The 23,760-nt window shown below is 40.6% G+C and overlaps 1 protein-coding gene across 4 annotated transcripts in view; it reads right to left on the bottom strand.

Moving 5' to 3' along the window:
* The window catches only part of FMN1 (formin 1), a 435,508-nt gene that overhangs the window by 385,602 nt on the left and 26,146 nt on the right, over positions 1–23,760 (bottom strand). For all 4 annotated transcript variants that reach the window (XM_040492211.1, XM_040492210.1, XM_040492209.1 and 1 more), the window contains one exon: positions 13,075–15,060. In XM_040492211.1, coding sequence (XP_040348145.1) covers positions 13,075–14,929 — 1,855 coding nt within the window. In that variant the 5' untranslated portion in view covers positions 14,930–15,060. The remainder of the gene's footprint in view (positions 1–13,074; positions 15,061–23,760) is intronic.

The raw sequence follows: 23,760 nt of genomic DNA, 5'->3' as shown, positions 1-23,760 counted from the left end.
ACTTCAGCCAGGTCACGATCTCGCGGTCCGTGAGTTCGAGCCCCGCGTCGGGCTCTGGGCTGATGGCTCGGAGCCTGGAGCCTGTTTCCAGTTCTGTGTCTCCCTCTCTCTCTGCCCCTCCCCCGTTCATGCTCTGTCTCTCTCTGTCCCAAAAATAAATAAATGTTGAAAAAAAAAATTAAAAAAAAAAAAAAAAAGAAATGGGCAAAGACATGAATAGACACTTTTCCAAAGAAGACATCCAGATGGCCAACTGATACATGAAAAAATGCTCAACATCACTCACCATCTGGGAAATACAAATCAAAATCACAATGAGATACCACCTTACACCCCTCAGAATAGCTAACATTAACAACTCAGGCAACAACAGATGTTGGCAAGGATGCAGAGAAAGAGGATCTCTTTTGCATTGTTGGTAGGAATGCAAGCTGGTGCAGCCACTCTGGAAAACAGTATGGAGGTTCCTCAAAAAATTAAAAATAGGACTACCCTATGACCCAGCAATTACACTACTAGATATTTATCCAAAGGATACAAAAATATAGATTCAAAAAGGTACATGCACTCCAATGTTTACAGCAGTATTATGAACAATAACCAAACTATGGAGAGAGCCCAAATGTCCACCGACTGATGAATAATGGATATAGAAGATGTGCTGAATATAGACAATGGAGTATTACTTGGCAATCAAAAAGAATGAAATCTTGCCATTTGCAACTATGTGGATAGATCTAGATAGTAGTATGCTAAGCAAAATTAGTCAGAGAAAGACAAATATCATATGACTTCACTCCTATGAGGACTTTAAGATACAAAATAGATGAACATAAGGGAAGGGAAGTAAAAATAATATAAAAGCAGGGTGGGAGACAAAAACATAACAGACTCTTAAGTATGGAGAACAAACAGAGGGTTATTGGATGGGTGTAGGAGTGGGGATGGGCTAAGTGGGTAAGGGGCGTTAAGGAATCTACTCCTGAAATCATTGTTGTACTACATGCTAACTAACTTGGATGTAAATTAAAAAAATAAATTAAATAAAAATTAAAAAAAAAAAGAATGGTCTGTTTCATATGAAAAGTAAGAAAACTGAAGTTTCAAAATGCAGGTGAGTTCTAAAAGGGCAGCCTCCATATCTCTGAAAGTAAAATACTACCCAAAGGACATAGGAAGTGATTTTTCTCCAATAACACAGAGGCTAACAAATAACAACTTCTGTGGCAAAGAGGCAAATGCTTTCTTGACTCAGGCTTTTGGTGAGATTAGTCATATATTAGCATATGATTTTCCAAGACACTTGTTCTTAAAGAATTGGAAAGACGATAACAAAATAGTAGCACTGCTTTTTAGAATAAAGCTGCAGATGTGTGACTGTAATATTTTAATTACTTAGTCAAAATCCTATGACTCCACCAGTATTTGCTGATAACATGGAACTGATTATAAAAGCAATGTACTGAAAGCCTAATGGACACTTAACTACGATTTGGAGAAGTAGCACCTTGGACCACATGGCAGCAGCTGGCACTTGGCAGGCATTGACAAATATTTGAAGACATCTGTGTTGATGCCAGGATGGTTAATATGATTAACAGTAAAAAAAAAAAAAAAAAAAAGTGATCACAGCAACAAATGTTAAACAGGAAAATATTCAAGAATAGCCTCTACTTTCCTGTATTAAAGCAATGCACAATAGTTGGTTGGCAGAAGGCTAACAAAATTTAAAAACTTGTACATGTTTACAGGTGCATAGATCCTTGTATCTGGTAAGTTCTGTAATATTCAAAATCATCACAAATATGGCTAAGTGGATATTCAATTATTTCTTTAAAAAAATTTTAATGTTTATTTATTTTTGATAGAACACAAGTGGGGGAGGAGAAGAGAGAGAGGGAGACACAGAACCTGAAGCAGTCTCCAGGCTCTGAGCTGTCAGCACAGAGCCTGATGCGGGGCTTGAACCCACAGACCATGAGATCATGAGCTGAGCCAAAGTCAGATGCTCAACCGACTGAGCCACCCAGGTGCCCCTAAATTCAATTATTTCTTGAGGATAATTCATCTATGTCATTTTGCTCTAATAAAATATTTGCACTTAAAAGATTCTAAATTCATGTAACATAGCTATACATTAGTATAATTGTTTATGTTTTCAATCTTAGTTTCCATGAAAGTGGTTAAGCACAGACACCTTGTCCCCTACCCCCAGAATTTCTGATTCAATAGATCTGGGGGATGGGGCCTGAGAAACAGCATTTTAACAAGTCTCCATGTGTGGCTAATAATGTTGCTTGTCCAGGGACCACACTTTGAAAACTGCTGTTCTGTACCACCCTGACCCTCCCACTGGTTCCTATAATCACATATCATTTGTTTATTGATAAATCTCTTGTGCATGAAAGATAAAAGTTCATTCAACAATTAGTTATTAAGCCAGCATTTACATAACATATGCTGGTAAGCTATATCAGACATGTCTCTATATATTAGAGACAGAAAGATGAATAAAGTTAGTCCCTGCATCCATGCACTTTATATTCTAGACAGACATGTAAACAAACAATCATGATGCAATGTGATAAACACCATATGTAAAGCTTCCTGAGAGTAGAATGAAAGTGTTCACTCCACAATGAGGGGAATCAAAAGGCTTTATAGTGGAGACAACACTTAGGACTTTAAAAAAAAAACTATTTATTTTGAAACAATTTTAGATTTACAGAAGTTACAAATAGAGTTCCTTATATATCTCAGCTTCCCGACATTACACAGATGTTGACATTTTGCACACGCAAGGTTAAGATGGATTTTGAAGGGTGCCTACCAATTTATTAGGGTATCCCATGTAGAGAAATCATATATGAATACAACCATTGAGACACGATACACTAATAATATCTGAACATTTTTGGAGAATTATGTGCTAGACATTGTGCCAAGCCCTTTAAGCATAGCCTATCACTCAATCCTTACAACATCCCATAAGTAGTTATTATAGTATCTGCTCTGTGGATACTACCATCACTCCCCTGTTGATGAGGAAACTGAGGCTGTTGTCAATCTTCTAGTAGGTAGCAGAACTGGGGTTTGACAATAAAATGTTCAACTTCGGCACACACCCTCTTAACCAGTGTAGGACGATATATGATCCAGAAATGGAAATCAAAAGTCCATTGTGTATACAGATTGTGTTACATTAGGGAAAGTTGTAGGCACAGGGTTCTGACAGCGGAAGCAAAAGACAAGACCAGAAAAGGAAAAGAAAATTCTAGATAATGGAAGGATACTGTGGTAGGCAGAGTTCCAAAATAGTCTCCTAGATTCTTGTTCCCTGGGGGACATGCCTGCAATGATCCCCTCTCCTTGAGTGAGCAGGGCAGAACCTGGTGAAGATGATGGCATGGCACGTCCATGATTCAGTTAAGTTGTATGACAAAGGCAAAGGAATTTTCAGATGTAACTGAGGTCCCTGATATTACCATACTGCTGTCCTGGTTTGGGGGCCTCAACTTCTCCTGCCATGTCTGCCCATTCCTTTCTGGGTCTTGACTTCTGCTTCCACTCTTAGAACCCTGCCCCATAACCCATTCTTTAAGGATTCTGCTCTTCTAGGTAATAACAGGAGCCTTATGGGCAAACTGATATGACTTAGTTTTGTGTGTATCTTTTGGAAATCAATCACGCAGCCTCAAATTATTTTGGCATAATACACAACCATTCTAGCAACAGTGCTTTCTTTCGCACAGAAGGCAAACTTCAATGGTGGGTGTCAAGCACCCGGCAAGTGGGCCATTTAGGGACCCCATGAATCACAGCTTAGAAGAGTTATGAGAACATGCCCAGCCTTCTATTTCACCAGCATGTTGGGTGGTAAAGTGTACCTTGGTGAAAATGTGCTGGTCTTTGTTCACGCATAACACAACATGGTGAATCTGTGACCAGCAAAATGCATGAAACCGTAAGCCATCTCTGGTTTCCATTTCAAATTGAATCAATTGACTATCCTTCAGTAACTGGCTTTGAGAGTAAAGTAAGTCTCATTTTAATATTTAAAAAAGGTCTGTTCCAGTAAAATCAGTCATGTTGTAAAGTTATTCCAATTAAGAGGGTTTTTGTTCACAAAAATACTTGGCTTTGTGAAGTGTTTCACAAATTTAATTTCATTTAATTTCATTCCCATCCTCTGGGTATGTTCTGATTCCTAAATCTATGCAGAGATTAATAGTTTTAATGTTGCTTTAAAAATAAAGCATCATCTGCCAAAATACTATGATAGTAATCACCTAATATGGTATGAAACCATTTCCATTCTGTTTAGCATAAGACAAATGGGACAAATTTGCCCCTGTTACCAGTTTGCAAATCATGTTTTCTCATCATTCACCAACTCTAACTCACTCTTCCTTTTTCTTTCAACAAAAACATTCATTGAATCCATGCCATGTATCAGTTATTGAACCCGATTCCAGGTAAATAATGATGAATGTGACACCTTTCCTGTCCTTGAGGAGGCCTTTTTGTTGTTGTTGTTGTTCCCTGTCATGCTGTGCATGCTCCAACAGCACCTGGAGTAAGGACCCTTCATCTACAAGTTTGTTACGCTCTTTTGTGTAGAGCCTGCCTTTAACATCTTAAGGTAATTTTAGTAAACTTTCCCTTTCAATTTTCACAGTGCTTTTTTCTTATAGTTCCCTCTCTCCCTACAACCCAGGCATGAGTCCAGGGGGCTGGGTCAGCAGAGAATCTACAGGACTTACGTTATGCTATTTTTGGTGTTGCCCCACCCCCGAGGCGGGTATCTTGCTCATATGCCTCAAATCTTGCTTTCCTTAGGATGAGCCCTGCCCTGTGACCGTCCTCTGAGCACTCAAGCTAAAGCCTCTTGACAGCTCTAACCATCTAATTACCCAGGCATGCCTAGACCTATGTCTGAATCCTAGAGAGACTATGCTCATGCTCAAGCTGTACATGTTATTTACTCTCTCCACAATTCCTCTGGGCTAACTTGGAAAACAACAGCTTTAATCAACCACAGGATTATTTTTGGGTTCTCCCTCCAAGTGCAAAATTCAACCTCAAAACTTTAACTTGGATTTAAAACAAACCAGCAAAAAACATGTATCATAACATTTTAGGGAACATACATGAAACCCAGATGATCCAACTTACTGCCTCATCGTGGATAAAACTTATGTCTGTCACGTGAGTCACGAAAATCTGAACCTCAATGTCAAAAGCCCCCACTCACTTGCTTAGTGTGAAATCCAGTCTTTCCTCAGGCTCTTCCTCATCAGCTATGCCCGCCACTGGTCTCACAAGGTCTCCGTGCTCAAGGGCCTGGCCGCTCCTGCCACCCTCTGCTCTGTGGCTCTGTCACTCTCTGCCCTTGGGTTTCTAACAACCTCTTCCAGACTATTGAAGCTGGCTCAGCAGGAAAGTTCCTGCCTCTCTTGAACAGCTCCTCCACACTCACTGCAAGACTGCTGGGCTTCTCATGACAAAGTTACTCCTCCCCTTCATGCCAGAGCCCCTTCCCCCTGGTGTATGGGAGCATTTGTAGGAAGAGGAGGAAACGTCTATGCACAGACTTATTCTCTCAGGATGCTTCTTCTCCTTCCACTGTCTGTTGTTCTTCTCTATTGCTCAATATCCTTTAAGGACCCCACAGTCCCTCTATATATATCCTATACATGTGTGAATCCCAATTCTAACCTACTTTCCAGTTCTTTCCTGTAAGGCTCTGGGGCATATAGAAAGCATCTGGGTCCACATACTGGAACAATCCATGACTGTGGGAAAAGCTTGAAAAGCCTCCTATTAAGAGTGAAGAAACTCCAGAACATGCCACAGCAGGAGGCTGAGCTACCAGGGCACACAGAGAAACTCTAGGAGGATGGTATGGCCTAATATCACAGCCCAGAGGCCACAAAAATTTACTAAGTAATATGGTTGCATCAGTATTTAAGAACTATCTAACAGGAGTCACTGTCCTTGTAAGTGATCAGAAAGAAGATAAAGTAAAAGAGGCAGTAGGAATCATTTACCTGATGGAGCTACCAAGAGGAAGAAAGTAGGCCCAGGAGGTGTCTACTGTTTTCAGAAAGCAATCTCTCCCAGAAGAGTCCATGAGGAATAAAACAAAACAGACACCTTTGAAATTCAGTACTTTGCTTTATCAATTTGATAAAATGCCTTTGATACAATGACCACCTTAAAAGCTTGTTGTTGTTTTTTTTAATGTCCTAACCAATAATGCTATGAAGCTGAATGATTGAATTATGTGACCAAAAAAAAAAAAAAAAAAAAAGTATCTATTCTAAAAAATGGTTTTCTCTTTTAGATTTTTCATGGCTCTTACTTCTAATCACAGAACTAATTCTGTCATTTCTACGTGTCTTTAGAATTACATTAGATGGATATGTGTGGCCGGGGACTACAGACTGCCACCCTGGCCTTACATCTTGTGCTCCAAATCCAAGAATAGAAAAGAAACAAGTGAAAAACAATTCAGTAGAAGGTGCTATCCTCAAAACACAATTGGATATTAATCTGGGAAAAACTCACATACATAGAGCTGGCTCAGGATTTTAAAACATTAAATCTTGGTCCTGGTCCTGGCTTTTGAAACATCCTGTCTTTTGAAAAACAGGATTTGAATGAGAGAAACACCCATCATTTATTTTACATGGAAATTCACTTCAAAATACAAATTGTTCATTGGTAGAAAATCTACTTCATATTTCATATGCTAATGAGCTATTCTTAATTTGCAATAATTAAGACAGATATTTTTAAATTCTTTTTGTGCTTTTCACAAAAAGCAACCAAACACAATGTGATATCAATCATTGTTAAGTATGAGAGCTTCGTTTTTAAAAACCAGATAAGTTTTTAAATCCATGGACTGAAACCTGTATCACAAGATCTTCTAATTCTTTTACTTCCTCTATTTTTGAATTTTTCACAATAAAACAGTCAACCTACTTAAATTTAGAGGTATGAAGGTCATATGACAAAGAAACGAAAGGTGCAATTATCATTTATTACCAAGATAACCGCTGCTTTGTACCAAAACATCCACCATACAGCCTTCATTACCTTGTTGCTCATTTAAAATACCATTCTGTCTTCCTGCATTTCTTGGTCTTCACCTATCTGCATCATCTTGTCTTCCTTTTATCCCTCCAGATCCACTCTCCGCCCTTCTCCACCTGCTCCTAGCCCTGGAAGGCTGACCTTGCAGACCACATCCATCGGCTCCCTTACACTCTGCCTTCTGGCTGATTCAGTTAGAGGTGTCCATGCAGAAGATCAAAGGAGAGAATGGCCAGGATATTCATTCCCACAACTTCCTCTCTGCAAGGGGCTTCTACCAGAGGCCACTGCTGCTGCCATGTGATCCCCTCTGTGAAGCTCCCCTCTCTGGGTTCCAGTGACCACTGCTTCCCTTGCTCACAACCTCAGGCCGGGGGATCTATTCCCTATCAGGACCTTTTCTAGCAGGAGCCTTTATAAAGTTCCTTCTTCTCTTGGTTTCTGGATAATGCTCCATCCCATCCTAATCCTCCCTGCCTGACTAGTCTTCTGTGTGCACTGCTTTCCCAGCTCACTAGCAAACTGTATTTCCCTGAGTAGCAAAGTAATCTCAGCGCTGAGCTTCTCGCCCTATTAAAGGATATGGGGAAAATACGGGAAAGGGTATTTAGTTATAATCCTACTACACACATATGTAATCATGCTAGGTGCATTTGTTCTCTCTTTAAAAAGTAGTTAAAATTTTTTTAGTATTTATTTTTGAGAGGAAGAGAGAGAGAGAGCATGAGCAGGGGAGGGGCAGAGAGGGAGGGAGGGGCAGAGAGAGAGAGAGGGGCAGAGAGGGGCTTCAGAGGATCTGAAGCCAGCTCTGTGATTACAGCAGAGAGCCCAATGCAGGGCTCAAACTCATGAACCATGAGATGATCTGAGCCACAGCCAGATGCTTAACCGACTGAGCCACCTCTTTAGAAGGTAGTTAAATCACTCTGTAAAGGAGTAGGTATATGATGAAATAGGGGAAGGGGATTAAGAGGCACAAACTTAAAGTTATAAAATATGTAAGTCATGAGGATAAAAAGTACAGCATAAGGAATATAGTCAATAATATTATAATAATGTTGTATGGCAGCAGACGGTAACTGTGCTTACACTGGTGAGTATTGCGTAATGTCTAGAATTTCTAATCACTATGTTGTACACCTGAAACTAATATAACATATATGTCCACCATACTTCAATAAATAAAAGACAACCATTTTAAAAGTATTTCAATCACCCTTTAAAAGCCATAAAAGTGATACATCTACTGTAACCAGTGATGTAATATAAAAATATATAAAGAAAAGTTACATGGGGCACCTGGGTGGTTCAGTCAGTTAAGTGCCTGACTTCAGCTCGGGTCAAGATCTCATGGTTCGTGGGTTGAAGCCCCACATTGGGCTCTGTGCTGATAGCTGAGAGCCTGGAGCCTGCTTCAGATTCTGTGTATCCCTCTCTCTCTGGCCCTCCCTGGCTTGTGCTCTTTCTCTGTCTCTCAAAAATAAATAAACGTTGGGGCGCCTGGGTGGCGCAGTCGGTTAAGCGTCCGACTTCAGCCAGGTCACGATCTGGCGGTTCGTGAGTTCGAGCCCCGCGTCAGGCTCTGGGCTGATGGTTCGGAGCCTGGAGCCTGTTTCTGATTCTGTGTCTCCCTCTCTCTCTGCCCCTCCCCCGTTCATGCTCTGTCTCTCTCTGTCCCAAAAATAAATAAAAAATGTTGAAAAAAAAATTAAAAAATAAATAAATAAATAAATAAATAAATAAATGTTAAAAAACAAAAAATTAAAAGAAAAGAAAAGAATTTATTCTCTTCCCCAATCCTTCTGGATCCTTCCCCTTTACCTCATTCCCCACCTTCACCATGCTTTTCCTCCAGATAAAGAATGTGAATAGCCTGGTCAATCTTTTTCTACACCCGTCTCCATGATATTCAAGCTCATACCAAACATGTATTCACTCATATGTGGAGAGGGGTGATACTTGACTTTACAAAAACTGCAAGCACGCTACACATTACCTTGCAACTTGCTAGATAGATACAGATCTAGTTCAACACTTTGAACAGCCTCATAATACTATACAGTAGAAATGTACTAGAATTTATTTACCCATTTCTCTACTGATGGACATTCAAATATTTTCAGCTATTTTTGCCACCACAAACAATGCTACAGTAAACACCCTTATGCATCTATGTTTACTAGTGCATCTATTTATGTAAACCAAATTCCAAAATGTAGGGTTGCTAGGTCAAAGTTACCTATAGTTTCAAACACCACTCCCTTACTTTCTTAAAAGTATATAGCAATGTGTTTCTTGTTTAATTCTTATATTTGTTTTATACGGATATGATATGATATATGTAATTTCTGAATCTTATTTGCTCTCTTAACATGAATTACAGATAACTTTCTGTGCACTATATGCTTTCTGCAGTGATCTTAAATGGTTGCATATGCCCATTAATGTTATGAAGTGTCTTTACGTTTTTATGGAACTGTATCAAACCTTAGTATTATTGTGGAAGAATTTCTATCCACTCCTTGTAAAAAACACTTACAGAGACAGAAGTTTTGAAAGTAGCATCAGATATTAAAACAACTATCCCAAGTGTTCTTCTCAACTCCTAATCAGTTGACATGAACTATGTCTTTTGATGGGCCCCAGAATCGATCAAGTGACTCACAATTTCAAGCAGAACTACGCCTGGGGCATCTGCTTCTACCACCGCCTCAGTGACTTCAATCAGGGGACAAAGATCATGAGGTTGCCAAGGAGCACACAGAAACCTGGGGCGTTTTCCTAAGTGTGGTGAGCCAAATTCCATGTGATTCTTCTGGCATTAAAAAGGGTCTATTTCAGATCAAAGTTAGAAAGAGAGCCATCAAAACAGAAATGAATCCCAGCCTCAAGGATACCACTGTGTAGGTTAGCATCACTAGAGTTCCTCTAGGTTTGAGAAAATACCCCATTCCACAAAGGCTGGGAACATTTGGCAGCAGTTTCCATCCCAAAATAAAATACTATAAAACCAATCCCAAAGGGAGAGTGGGGAGAAGGCAATGTGTCTGTTGAGGGGAGGGCGTAAGAAGACAAATCTGGCCACTGTTCATTGTTAGTATATTCTCTATTCGATTATATCACCACCAGACAAGAAATCCCTGTGTATAGCCCTTGGAATGAAGAATTAAGAAAACTGCAAAGCAAATAGGAGGTGGACCAGTAGCCTCTGTGATGCCTTCATGCTATTTCCTCTGTGGATGGTAATACTGGCTTTAACTCTTAGTCCTGTGAGAAGGAGAAGCAGATTTCACTCTTTTCTGAGAATTACTACATGCCCATAACACTAAAGAGTCCTCCAACTGGAAACAGATCTGATTACTTTTGCCAGACTTAATCTCTTACTTGAGCAGTTAATGAGAGCTTTCAATAATCTTAATCACATCACTTCAATAAAATACCTAGATGTGATTTCCACAGGAAATAAATGTCCACAGACCATAAACTCAACCTGGTTAATAGCTAACATGGGAGACAGGTGGGAGTTCGACTCAGATAAAGGGCCACGGTGCAGTGATAGTAAATGAATTACGTCCCCTTGCCCCCTCCACCCACCATCAGGGCTGCTGGGGACTGTCTGAGGCCTCTGCTGGGAAAGAGTGACAGGGGAAATAAAATGAAAGGCAGCTGGAAGCAGGAAAATTCTCCCATATATGGACCCACGGGCAGCCGAAAGTCACTAAAGGACCCAGAATATGAAAAGAACTCATGACCACAAAAAAAGGGGAATTCGAGGGAGAAGGTCACAGGACCATAGGATATAAATCAAAGACCCACTATCTGAAGAACCCCCTCCCAGGGATGGCAACAAGAGACAATATTTGGAGGCCTCAGAGGAAGGTCCCAGCAGAAAGGAAGTCACCCATACCGGAAGAAACAGTCTCTCCCACTCTTATCCTCCTTCTTTCCAATTCCTTCTCTTGTAAGGTTAAAAGAACATTGTAATGATTCTAAGGACTGGCTCCTAAAGTGCTATGGAAGGCTGGGGCCAAAGTAAAGGATATGGTTCTGAGCAATTGTATAGAGAGGCCAAGGGAAAGTGTGACCACCCACTGCACTTACCCCTCAGTGGGTTTATGGTCAGTCACCATAGAAACCGTGTGCCTGCCTTGACACAGATACAACAGAGCTGTTATAATATTTTTCATACAGAAAATCGGCAACAAAATAAAAAGATAATTCTTAATCAGGAAAAAAAAAAAAGATTTACTGAAGCTCAACGTTAAATATGCCCAGTTTCTGGATGAGGGACGCACACAATCCTAGAATTTGGTGTGATTTCTTGAAAAGAACTTTTAGAGTCGAAGCAGCTATTCCACACCCAAGCCTCCAGAAGTCACTCATCTAATAACTGCACAGACTTCCCTTTCCAAGAATTTCAAAGGCTCCAGCATTCGTACAGAGAGAGAATTCTCATCACTAGGGTTCTATGATATATGATATAAAATCTGTAATTCTATATGGCTTTCCTGGTGAAGCATATTAGTTATGTCACGAAAGCAACAAGTCTTCTCAAAATAAGATCAATATATCACAGACACAAGATCAAACGCATTTACCCCATGTTCATAAAGAACCACGCCTGGATCAATGACTTAGAGAAATTTTTAAAATGTCAGGGGCGCCTGGGTGGCGCAGTCGGTTAAGCGTCCGACTTCAGCCAGGTCACGATCTCGCGGTCCGTGAGTTCGAGCCCCGCGTCGGGCTCTGGGCTGATGGCTCAGAGCCTGGAGCCGGTTTCCGATTCTGTGTCTCCCTCTCTCTCTGCCCCTCCCCCGTTCATGCTCTGTCTCTCTCTGTCCCAAAAATAAATAAACATTGAAAAAAAAATTTAAAAAAATAAAATGTCAAGAAAAAAAATGTCAAGAGTCAGACAAACAGAAAGCTGTTGAAATTCCTCTTTCCTAGATGGACATTTTTATCTCAAAAAGTGTGCATGAGGTTTTCTCTAACCTCGAAGAGACCATATATCGTATTACGACCCATTCCCCGGACAAATCAATGACCACATGCTGTGGAAGGACCCCCCCCCTCGAAAAGACTCCGTCACCTGCACAGCGGCATTTGAAACCCTGAACCCCTGGCCACGTTGGCCTGGACAAATAAATGTAAGGAATACTGGAGAGGCGCTTTTTATACACTGTCTTTTTCGGTCTTACTGAATCTGCTTTATAGAACCCTTAAAATTATTTTCATGTAAAATTTTAAATCACATTAAACACATAAGCCAGATTAGCTCTTTAGGACCCACAAGTAAAAAAATAACAGTAAAATAGGCCATAAGTAAAATAGAATACACATTACTTCATACCCATTTGGGAAACGAAGAGTTAAAGGAAACAAAGAAAGAAAATCAGAACCAAGTTTCTTCAACAGGAGAGACTGAATTCATCCCTCTTCTAGTACAAAAAGAAAGTCTTTGTCATAAAGTAATGATGCTTATAAAACTGATTATTAAAAAACAAAAGCGAAAAACCTGTAACAACAGACACGTCGCGCTTTCCCCCTTCTGCTTAGGGAATCCCAACAAACCCGAGCTACTCCAGCAGCATGAACAGCAGAATTTAGGTCAAGGGGCCAATTACGCAGCGGAGGCATCAAAGGCAGAGACAAGTCGCTACTTCTTTCTGCTAGTCCCTGTTTCCTTTGAGAGTCCTGAGGTAAGCAACCATGGAGGCAGCTTTAGAATATGCCAAAATAAAGTATTTTTTAAAAATGTTTACAAAGTATTGCTCCTAGGAGCCACTTAGACCCCTGACCCGTAAGTCAGCACCATCTACACCGTCTCCACACTCTCCTAGGTCACTCCCGCTTCTCTTGCCTCAATGTGAACTCACAGACCTGGTTAAGCAGCCAGGCTCTAAAGAGCATGAGCAGATTACAGTTTGTGAGCCGCCCAAGAACAGATGCAAAGTATCTCACACGGGGACTTACCTGGAGGTGACTGGTACTGGGGCCGAGCTGTGGTCTTTCCGGGCCCCAAGCTCCTTTCCAAAGGTTCCCCAGACGCCAAGCGAGGTTGGCCTGCTCCAAGGGAGGTCGAGCTGGCTCCTTTGGTCTCCGTGACCTTTGCAGAGTTTGGTGGCTCCAAGGTGTCAGCAGAGGAGGACCCAGAGAAAGTACTGCTCTTTCTGCCAGGAGAGTCATCGGGAGCCGCTTCCCTCTCACCAGGCAGCGGAGGGAGCTGGAGGACCCTGTGATGCTGCCGAGGGCTGGGAAGCCTTGGAGAAGGAGGCGAGGGAACAGGTGACATCCGTGTGTATGCACAGGACTGAGAGGATGAATTATTCAGCGGCATGCTGAGGGCTGCCAGGGCTGGGGGGGACGGTCTCTTCTCATCGCCTCTGGGTTGTGACCAGTCAGGGCCTATACTGGGGGGCGGATCCAGAAACAAGGTTTTGTGACCCTTCAGAGGCATCCCAGCTTTCCTCTTGCTTCTGGTTTCTGGGAGGGTGTGGGTGGCTAGCGTGCTGAGGGGGAAGCCCAGCCTTTTCCCCTCGGTGGCTTCATCTACCTTCTCACTCTCTATCACCTTCAGCAGGACCTTGTTCACAGCCCCCTCGGCGCTGGCTGGGATACGTTCCCTGTCCGGTGCCTGCAATGACCTGTCTCCGTGCTGCTCCGTGCCCGGCCACCTGCAACCCTGAGTCCCGGCCTCGGCTCCAGGGAGGGTGAACAAGTCTGCTCTGGGTATAAACTCAGCTTGGGCTGCTGGGCAAATGGCAACGCTTTCCTCACTCTCAAGATGTGTTTTAACTACTCTTTGCACCTGAGTGGACAGGTCCTGGACTTTGGCCACCACTTTGGAAATAGGCTTCTTCCCGCATGTACGCTCACCAGACTTCTCCCTCCGGCCCTTTTCTGCCTCTGGATGTTGCTCAGGGTCCTCACGACGTTCAGACAAATCTGTTTGCTGGTGCGCCAGCCTGCGTGGGCCCCTCTTTGGCACTCTAGCACCACTATCATCTCCTGGCTCTGTGGAGCTGCAGTCAGGGGGCAGCCCTCCTCTTCCAAACCCAGTGCCCTCAGAAGTCTTCCTGAAGCTCCCACTGGCATCCAGTGCACCGGGGATCTCTGGGGGACAGCTCCCTCTCCACTGTACGGAAGATGTGAACGCCCCACTTGGGAGCAAGTTGCCTTTCTCCTCTAGAAGCCAAAGATTACGCCTTGTTCGAGAAATAGGAAGGGAGTTACTGGAACAGATTTGGTCCTTCCCCATCTGAGGAGCCGATTCCTGGCCCCCACGCCCTTTTCTTCTTGTCCTCTTCTGTGGAAGCACCTGAAAGCTTCCTCTCCTTCCACCAAACCTCCGGGGCTTTTTGTTCCCATGGGCACTCCTCTTATTGAGACAGCCCACGGGGGGCTCACCCGGCCAGTCACCAGCACTCTGGAAACAGTCGTCCTCAGGGGCCAGGCTCACGGACAGCTCCGGTAGTTTCCCCTCCTGGCTCCCCATCGTAATCCCCAGGATGTGGTCTGAGCTCAGCAGATTGGCCAGAAGTCTCTCCCTCTCTGCTGTGAGTTTGTACAGCTCAGTTAAAATGTCTTTTGTGGGAGTTTGCTTGAAAAATATGTCGCCTGGATGTTCATTCGGCTGCAGGCTGAGGCTGATGACGTCTGACCCCTCCCTGACTTGGTAGCAGTTATGAAACCCTTTATTGGATCTGTCTAGAGTTACAGTGCCCTTGTATGAAAATCCTCTGACTTCCCCCCTTGGAAGATAGAAGCTGATGTAGCAGACTTCAGTAATGGGCTTACGCAATTGGAGGGTGCAGTGAGTGCCTTCCATTATGCCTACCTAATTATTCATGCCTTGGAGATGCTGGTCTGTGGTCAGGCTTCCCAGGCTCCGGTGGTAGGGCATGTGATGGTGGCTAGGCAGGGAAAGCAGCTGACAATCATCTCCAGCAACAAGACTGCCTGGTAGAAGAACAGGGGAAGAAAGCAGCTTGTGTAACAGACTGCATAAATCACAAGCCAACATCAATCAAAGCATAGTCATGACCTACCCTTCCTCTCTGGCTGGCCTCAACCAACTCAACTCACACCAGCCAGAAAGCTGACTGCAACCTCTTCCCCACTCCCATCCCACCCTGGACCAGAGTTTTTCTACAGCCGAGGGTTGGGAGAGCGCTCTAATTTCAGCCCTAAGACAAAAGTTCCTTTTCCCCACAAGGGGAATCACAATATACCCTAGAGCAGGTCTGTCAACTTCTCTAGGCTTCAGTTTGTGTTTTTCTATTAAACACAACTAATAGACCTCCCAGAAATCCCACAGAAAAGGGACTTTGAGATCCTTAGAAAACATAGACATTTTAAAAACTTGTGTTTGCAATATTTGCAAAAATGAGTCAAGCTTTTTTATCTCCAAAAAGTACTTGTTAACATTTGAGATTAATTATCTATTTCACTTAAAGCAGTATAAGGGAAAGGTATTAGGCCACAAATTTGGAGTCTTTCCTGAATACAACTCACATATCTTTGCCAAAACAGTTAAAAGTGAAAATTTTTAAGTTTGAAATTTAATTAATTCAGGGGTCTTAATCAAGACTGTTTGTCATTTTCCCAACTTCTTGCCCATTTAAGGCCAAATGGAAGGACAGAGAAAAAGCAAATATCTATATGCTACTGCTGGCCTTGTATGGACTTTCCATGTCTTTACCAAAAAAAAGGAGCTGAAAAGTCACATAAGCAGTGAAGGTGGCTGTTCTCTCCTGAGATCTGAGGAATACCAGGAATGTCTGTGTGGCTAACGTCCTCCTCTTCCCCCAGACCAAGAAATATGGAGCTTAGAATTCTGTATTACAACACATTGTAATACAACAAAACAAGCATTTCCTAGTCTTTAAGACTTCCGTGGCTAAACGACATTCCCCCTGGGAAAGGGTAACACGGTAACCACTTATTCATCATTGATATCCTTTGGGAATTATTTTCCTCAGATACTTTATAACTAGTTCTAAATAAGAAAAAACTACAGAAAAGTACATTTTGAGTGGCAGAAGAGAGAAAGGAGAAAAGAGTTTTGTAACAGAACCTCCTTGAGGAAGACAGATAAAGAGTGATAAAAATGAAGGTTAAAAAAAAATGCACACATCTGGTCAACCCACAAGTGCCAGGAGGACTGAGAGTACTCGGAGAAAGGGAAAGTGGAACACTATTTCAAAGTGCTAAAAGAAAAGATGTGTTAAGCCAGAATTTTATATACAGCTAAAATAGTCCTCAAAAATGATAGTGAAATAAAGACATTCTCAGACGAAGATAGAGTTAGTTGCCAGCAGACCTGCTCTAAAAGAATCGCTAAAGGAAGCTTTTCAGAGAGAATGAAAAAAGTAAGAAACTTGTAACATCAAGAAAGAAGAAAAGGCAACAGAAATAGTAATATCTGTGTAAATATAGTATTATTCCTCTCTTGAGTTCTTTAAACAATGTTTAACAGTTGAAAACAAAAAATATTACATTTTCAGTGGGGTTGCAATATATGTACATATAATACACAAGACAGCTACAACATTAAGGAGATGCGGTAAAGTATAATGGTAATTTAATTCTGACTACACTGTGAAGACTTAGGCATGCATATTTAGTCCCTAGAGCAACCACTAAAAGAGATATAATGAAAAATATAATTGATATATTAAAATGGAATAACAAAAAACATTCAAATAACGCAAAAGAAAACAAGAAAGGGGAAACAAAAGACAGGAACCAAAAAAGAGGCAACAAACATAAGTAAATAATAAAATGGTAAACCTAAATTTAAACATATCAACAATTAACATTAAATGTCAATGGTCTACACACACCATTAAAAAAAAAGATTGTCAGGGTGCCTGGGTAAACCTAAATCTAAACGTATCAACAATTAACATTAAATGTAAATGGTCTACACACACCACTAAAAAACAAAAGATTGTCAGGGTGCCTGGGTGGCTCAGTCAGTTGAGTGTCTGACTCTCAGTTTCAGCTCAGGTCATGATCTCATGGTTTCGTGAATTCAAGCCCCGCATCAAGCTCTGTACTGACAGTGCAGAGCCTGCTTGGGATTCTCTCTCTCTCCCCCTCTATCTCTGCCCCTCCCCCACTATGCTGTCTCTGTCTCAAAATAAATAAACTTTAAAGAACTTAATAAAAAATAAATTAAAAAACAAAGATTGTCATAACCTGTATGGTATGCACTTAAGGTCACTGGCTTGGATGAAGTTTACTCAAGAAAACGACACAGTTTTAGACAGACCAAAACAAAAACAAAAACAAACAAAACAAAAACAAAGGTTGTAGAACAGAGTACTGGAAACACAGCTATTTAAGGGCTAAACGGAGGGAAACAAGACTACGCAAAGCTGAAAAAGATTGGGTAGTAAGATAATTCTTCATATTTTGTAGCTACAGAAATTAAGATTCAGTGATTTAACTTCTTACTATGCTTTTATTATAGGTCTGTAAACCCTAGCTCTAACATCTTTCAATCAGTGTTGCCAAACTGAGACCAGAACCCATGTCTCAGACACTAGTGGTAGATTACACCAGACAGCTTCCATAATATAAGCTGTCTTATAAGCTTCCTCCCTTCCCTGACAATAACAGGAGTCACATACCCAGTTACATCTTTAAATTCTTCGCTTCATTCTCACCTATCATCTCTTCTTAAAGACCTGTTGCATTTTCCCTCTATTGCTACCTTTTCTTTTGCAGAGGAAAGGGCAAAAACAGTGAAAGTCATAGCCATGGTGTTGTACTATGATGAACCTTTCAACTAAAGATCAGGTGATACAGTGTAGAAGATAAAAGGAGTGACTTTGGGGTTGTAGATCGCAACATTGGTCATGTGGCTTGTGGCAGGATACATAGCAAAGTAAGTCCCTATCAACTATAAAAGAAAAGCATCCCATTCTTGGAATTCTAAACTTTAAAACAATGTTGTAAAGTTGTACCTTGTTTCCAAGATAAAATACTCTTCTACCAGGTTCTGTGGGTCCAAATCCAGGTGCAAGGGGGCTTCTTCATGCTATCGGTTCATAATTTCTGAGTTTCCAATGATCATGTAAGCAAATAGGGATGGTACTCGTAGTACCTCTCTCTCTAGGCCTTACCATTTAACGAAAGAAATGAAACAAAAGACATTTCTGCAATGAAAGGTAGGGATTGAGAAGTGAATTGTTTTAATTATAAAGTGGAGTTGCTTGAAAAGGACAAGGTTCTCCTGTGAATGCACAAGAGCACAGGTACTGATACATCAGTGGCACAAAGACAATCTAACTTGCCTGAATTTGGCATCCACAGGACATCTTAGAGGAAATTTACGGAAGAAAAAAAAAGATTATTTCATATTAGAAAGTGAGTTTCAGAATTAGCTTTGCTACAATTTTGGATATCCAAAATCCAAATAATTTAAGATAGATTATTGCAAAGAATACACACATTTTCAGACACTCTTATTTCCCCATTCTCTTCTGCAGTTTGAAATTATTATTTTTTTATTTTTTTATTTTTACATTTTATTTATTTTTGATACAGAGAGAGACAGAGCATGAACGGGGGTGGGTCAGAGAGAGAGAAGACACAGAATTCGAAACAGGCTCCAGGCTCCGAGCTGTCAGCACAGAGCCTGACACGGGGTTTGAACTCACGGACCGCGAGATCATGACCTGAGACCAAGTCAGACGCTTAACCGACTGAGCCACCCAGGTGCCCTGAAATTACTTTTATCAAAATTGTTATGCACATCCTCCACTATCATTAATGAACATTTACAGGGCTGTCTCTGGAGCACAGAATAACTATTCACACTTTTCCCCAGGATCTCTCAACCAAAGAAAAGACTGTCAGGATTCAGCCATCAGCTTAGCATCCCTGACAGTGTCTGTATGTGGATAAATACCCCTCAAGTATTTTCTTCTTTCCTTTGTGAAATGAGACATTTAGTCTCTAAGTTTACGATACACTAACTCAAAATATTATCTGGTGACACCTACTAGCTAGCCGAGAAACCACAAAACTCCTCTTTGAAGAAAAAGAAAGTATACCCTGAGTAAAGGAGATTCAACCTCAGCACTCTCCCAAACACCATGGCAAAGGCAGGCTTCAGAGCAGGGCAAACACTTCTGTGCAATAACCCATTAGCAAAGCAGAGGGCCGTGCTGAATCATCACACATATTTTCCATCTGAGAAACCAGGGGGAAAAAAAACTCAACTATATGTCTTGGGAGAAAAAAAAAAAGCAAAATAACAAGGAAAGCAATGTGGAGTGTGGTTAGATACACTAGCACTATAATTCCATGCTGAGTTCACAGGACTATTTCAAGCAGCATTGGCTCGCTCTGCTTTGACTAAAATACAGCAGCTCTGCAGGCTCCACACACTAAATTATACATCTTAATTTGGCCTACAAAGTAACCTTCTCTGGTTATGCTCAGTGTAAAAGCACTTTGTTTCCTGGGGGCCCTTCATGCCTTCCATTTCCTCTGACAAACTCCAGGCTGACAGTCTCTCCAAGACAACACCACTGTGGTGATTTCTTCCCTGAGTCTTTTTCCAATAAGCAAGTACATGATTTCACTCTACCCCAAATGGAAATATCTGTTGTACCCCATCATAATGGGAAATTATTGTCTTTTTAGTAGATGCTATTCACCGCTCATAACATATTTCACAAATGCCTAAAATAAGATCCAAGAATTAGCTGCAGCCATCCTGTCTGCTTACTGTCAGCTTCATAATTGATTATGGCCCTAGAAGGCCAATGCAAAGCTTTACTTACTTAGCCACTGGCAAAGTAATGCCCTATGATTCCATCTGAGCCCAATACTGATAAGATAGATTATCTGTAAGTTCCATTATTAAACTGGAAATTATCCATCTGTCCATTCAGATTCAGGCTATACCCTTCTACACACCACTCTAAACTCCAAGAGACTGACTCAACAAGCTCCCTGGCACTCTGGCTTCTACTGGGTTTAGACGTCAGGAAATACCAGCAGCAGATGGAAATGCAGAATGGAAGAACGTTCGTATTTATTTCCTGGCTCCCTCCCTCCTAGTACAGCCTCTACTGAAGACCCCAGTTCCTCTTGGGTAGCCTTCCTCCAGGTACAGCTACCGTCTCTGGGTATGAATTACAACTCTCTCCCATTGCTTATCCAGGCCTGGGTAGCTTTGAATTCTGCCTCTTGTGTGTGATTTTGGAAAAGATAGTGCCTGTCTATCTCCTTCCAACCCACACCCATGGAATGCAATAGTACTATTCTTTACATAGAAGATATGAAAATAAAGGTAGGTTTGCAATAACCTTCTAGCTCTTTTCCCCCAGAGGTATTTTTTCTCAAAGAATCTCTACCACACTGTAAGAATAGAAGAATAGAAACCACTAGCTAAATTATTGCAATACAAAGCAGAAAGAGATTCTATAAGACATCAAAGAATAGATCAGAGAAGGTTAAAGAAAGGAGAGACACATCATGTTTGTGGGATCAGAAAATCCTTCAAAAAGAAGAAAGCATTTGAAATAGCTCCACACTAAAGGATAAGGTTTTGACAGGTATGATTTTAAAAAAGGGAATTCCAGGAGAGGCATTATACAAGACTGAGAAATCTGCTAACATGTACAAAGGGAAGAAGTACTCTCTTTGCCTGCTTTTAAGATATATGCCAGTAGAGATAAGTCAAGAAAGAGTGACAAAAAACTGTCAAAAGATTTTAATCCAGGTTGGTGGGAAATTAATGCTAACTTCCTACACAAATGGGAAGACAAGGATGGGTTTTGATCAAAGAAGTAGTCTGTTCCATACAAACTTAAGAAGATGAACCTAGGAGTAACGTCAGAATAGAATGGGGTAGAAAGAGATCAGAGAGTCAAGAATGAGGTGCTCTGGAAAATATAAAATTCTGTAAAGAGATTAAAAAAGAAATAAATTAGAAGGTGAAATTACAGGCAGAGTTTTAGATAGTGATTTTAGCAGAGTAAGAGGGCACCAAAGTATATTGCAAAGAGCAAGAGAGAGGCTGGTAGTTAAGAGAAAAAAATAAGAGTAGCCTGGACGAGTATCAAGGTATTGTCCTTGTCGTTACTTTTATTTTGTTTTGTTTTGTTTTTTTAAGAAAGGAAATCTAAGCATGGTTTTAGGTTGAGAAGAAGGAGGTAGTGAAGAGGGAGATATTGATGATACAAGCAAAATATGGAATAAAATATAGGACAACAGATGAAAGAAGGCACCAGAGGAAGAAAAGGATATGAGCCAGAGGACACACAGGGAGGGTAAGCCTTGATAAGAAGGAGGTTGCTTCATGCTCAAAGACTAGGATAAGTAAAGGGAAGAAGATAATTATGTGAGAGCGGTAAAATTGAAAGAGTTTACATATTATCTCAATGATTTTTGGTTTCTTCATAAAAATTCTATAATTTTATGACTTTCTTTGTATTCTTACACTGTCACAAGAAAGAAAGAACTAAATCAGTCTATACTTCAAAGGCAAAATTTGTACCTTTGAAACCCTGATTTGACTAAGAAACTACGAATACTCCAAGCTAGGCATTATTATAACATACTGGCAAATCTTTACAAAAATAAAATAGAGGCCAAAGTTTGGTCAATAGAATTATTTTGGTTAATAAATTTCTAGCAATAGCCACAGATAATTATCAAAAGATAAGAAAAAGGGCTCCTTTTTGTGTTTGTTTATTAGTTGCTACCTAGATATGCTATAAGCTGTGAGCATTGAAGATTTTCCCATAGACCTCAGAGAATCCTTTATTCACCTCTCCTGTACCTCTTCAAAGCTTCATACATAAAGATAAACAAATATCAGCTTTCCACATGATCTTCATGAGAATATAACATACTGAGATCTTCAACACATCCATGGCTTATGTCACTATCTGGCTTATATCATCATCTTTGGGAGACAGATGAGTATACTGAGGAAATGAACCCCTTCTCTATGATTTAAAAAAAGGAATATGTATATATGAGATTCTTACTCATTGAATGTTCAACGTCCAATGGCCAATGTTTGACTACACGGCGTGTCACAAAAGTGGGATTTGTAAATTCTTGGTAAAACAAAGGTAGCCTCCTTTTATAAATTAAGAGTATCTTTTTTTTAGATTTTTTAATCTTTATTCATTTTTGAGAGAGAGAGAGAAACAGAGCACAAGCAGGGGAGGGGCTGAGAGAGAGGGAGTCACAGAATATGAAGCACGCTCCAGGCTTTGAGCTGTCAGCACAGAGCCCGATGTGGGGCATGAACTCATGAACCATGAGATCATGACCCACACTGAAGTTGGATGCTTAACCGACTGAGCCACCCAGACACCCCTAGGAGTATCTTTTTAAATATGCAAACCCATTCTCTGGAGTTTGCTTTTCTGAGAACATCAAATCAGAAAACTCATTTCATATATTAAGTTAATTTGCATTTCCAAATTAAGGAAGCTGCTCTTGAACAACAATTTTTTTTATTAGACAGAATAAGGGGTTAAAATAGGCTTTTCTGTTCAATGGACAATGGCTCGCCAATTTTATAGAGCAATAAAGACAGGCAGGGTGCTTGGAGGGCACTCTTGTTTAAAGGTCTGCCACATACACATTCTTGTCAAGTGCACATAGAACATTCTCCAGAATAGATCACATATTAAGCCACAAAATAATTCTCAACAAATTCAAAAAATATTAAAGTCATAGCATGTATCTTTTCTTACCACAACATACGAAATTAGAAATCAACCACAAAGAAAATTTTTGGAAAGAGCACAAATACATGGTGATTAAGTAACATGCTGCTAAGTAATGAATGGGTCAACCAAGAAATCAAAGAGGAAATCAAAAATTACATGGAGAAAAGTGAAAATGAAAGCATAATGGTCCAAAATCTTGGGGATGCAGCAAAAGTGGTTCTAAGAGGAAGTTTATAGCAATACAGGCCTACCTCAAGAAGCAAGAAAAATCTCAAATAAACAACCTAGCCTTACACCTAAAGGAGCTAGAAAAAGAAAAATAACACCCAAAACTAGCAGAAGGAAGAAAATAATAAAGATAAGAGCAGAAATAAACGATATGAAACTAAAAAACAAAAACAAAAACAAACAAAAACCAATAGCACAGATCAATGAAACCAGGAGCTAGTTCTTTGAAAAATCAACAAACTGATAAATTTCTATCCAGACTCATCCCCCCCCAAAAAAAACAAAACAGAGAGAGAGAGACAGAGAGAGAGAAAGGACTCAAACAAAATCACAAATGAAAGCAGAGATATAACAGCCAATACCACAGAAATGCAAACAACTGTAAGAGAATATTATGAAAAATCATATGCCAAAAATTGGACAACCTAGAAGAAATGGATAAATTCTTAGAAACATATAACATATAAAACTGAAGGAGGAAGAAATAGAAAATTTGAACAGACCGATTACCAGCAAGGAAATTGAATCAGTAACCAAAAAACTCCCAAAAAACAAAAGTCCAAGACCAGATGGCTTCATAGGTGGATTCTACCAAACATTTAAAGAAGAGTTAATACCTATTCTTCTCAAAATGTTCCAAAAAATAGAAGAGGAAGGAAAATTTCCAAACTCATTCTATAAAGTCAGCATTACCCTGGTACCCAAACTAGATAAAAGC

The sequence above is a fragment of the Herpailurus yagouaroundi genome, unplaced genomic scaffold, assembly GCF_014898765.1.
Source record: "Herpailurus yagouaroundi ecotype Mexico unplaced genomic scaffold, PumYag 184, whole genome shotgun sequence".
NCBI classification, from domain to species: domain Eukaryota; kingdom Metazoa; phylum Chordata; class Mammalia; order Carnivora; family Felidae; genus Herpailurus; species Herpailurus yagouaroundi.
This window is presented reverse-complemented; position numbering and strand designations above follow the sequence as displayed.